Here is an 846-nt window from a genome sequence, read left to right on the forward strand (position 1 = left end):
GGGTGCTCCAGACCCTCCACTGGACTCTCTCCAGCAGTTGGTGCTGCTGGGGGCAGCTTCTCTTGGCTCTTGCTGTAGGTGGGTATCAGTGCCCACAGGACCATATTGGGCAAAGTGCTTGAGCTGTTTCTTCAGTGTTCCTTTGTGGCATCAGGGTGTTGGTAACTTGCTGTTGCTAACGAGTAATGGCACGAAAAGATTACGGGATGAATTTTGTCCTGTTTTTATGGAGCAGTTGCCTAGGAGGATATGTTACTAATGAGTAATGGCATGAAAAGTTTATGGGATGAATTTTGTCTTTTTTTTTATGGAGCAGTTGCCTAGGAGGATGTGCTACTTGAATACTGTATTTTTCTGGGAAAAATGGAAGCATCCTTGATCCATTCTTGTCCATCTCCTGACCAGGGCTGCATTGACTGCCCTGGCTGTAAGAGCAGATGCTGCCTGATACCTTTTCTCTCTCCCCTCCAAGCAGAATTTCTCCCGAGATCCGTTGTTTTGAAAGCTAGGGGCTATCTTCCACTAGTGATATCACCACGTAGCTTTTAGAGCACTTTTACACCCTGGTAGATCAACGTCTTGACAGACTGTGGTTTCTCTTGGAAAAACCTGCTCTAGATCACCAGCAGAAGCAAGGAGTCCACGTGGGCACTGATCCACAGCGTGAGCGACGCCTTCTCTGGCTGGCTGCTGATGCTCCTCATCGGGCTCTTGGCAGGTAAGAGCAGACCTCAGCTGGAAAAGCTTTTGGGGGTCTGGGTGGCAGCACCAGTGTGGATTGCTCCCCCAGAGCCTGGCAGGGCTCTGGAGGCAGAGGCTGGGGCCCTGGAGGCACGCCGGGGGGGG

The 846-nt window shown here is 51.3% G+C and overlaps 1 protein-coding gene across 1 annotated transcript in view; it reads left to right on the plus strand.

Annotated features, from left to right (window-relative positions):
* Positions 1 to 846, plus strand: part of LOC103771447 (H(+)/Cl(-) exchange transporter 5) — a gene marked incomplete at its 3' end in the record, with an annotated part of 9,559 nt that overhangs the window by 2,133 nt on the left and 6,580 nt on the right. Inside the window, exon 2 of the mRNA XM_008938745.1 lies at positions 619 to 718. Coding sequence (XP_008936993.1) covers positions 619 to 718 — 100 coding nt within the window. The remainder of the gene's footprint in view (positions 1 to 618; positions 719 to 846) is intronic.

This window comes from Merops nubicus, unplaced genomic scaffold (genome assembly GCF_000691845.1).
Source record: "Merops nubicus isolate BGI_N331 unplaced genomic scaffold, ASM69184v1 scaffold13334, whole genome shotgun sequence".
NCBI lineage: Eukaryota > Metazoa > Chordata > Aves > Coraciiformes > Meropidae > Merops > Merops nubicus.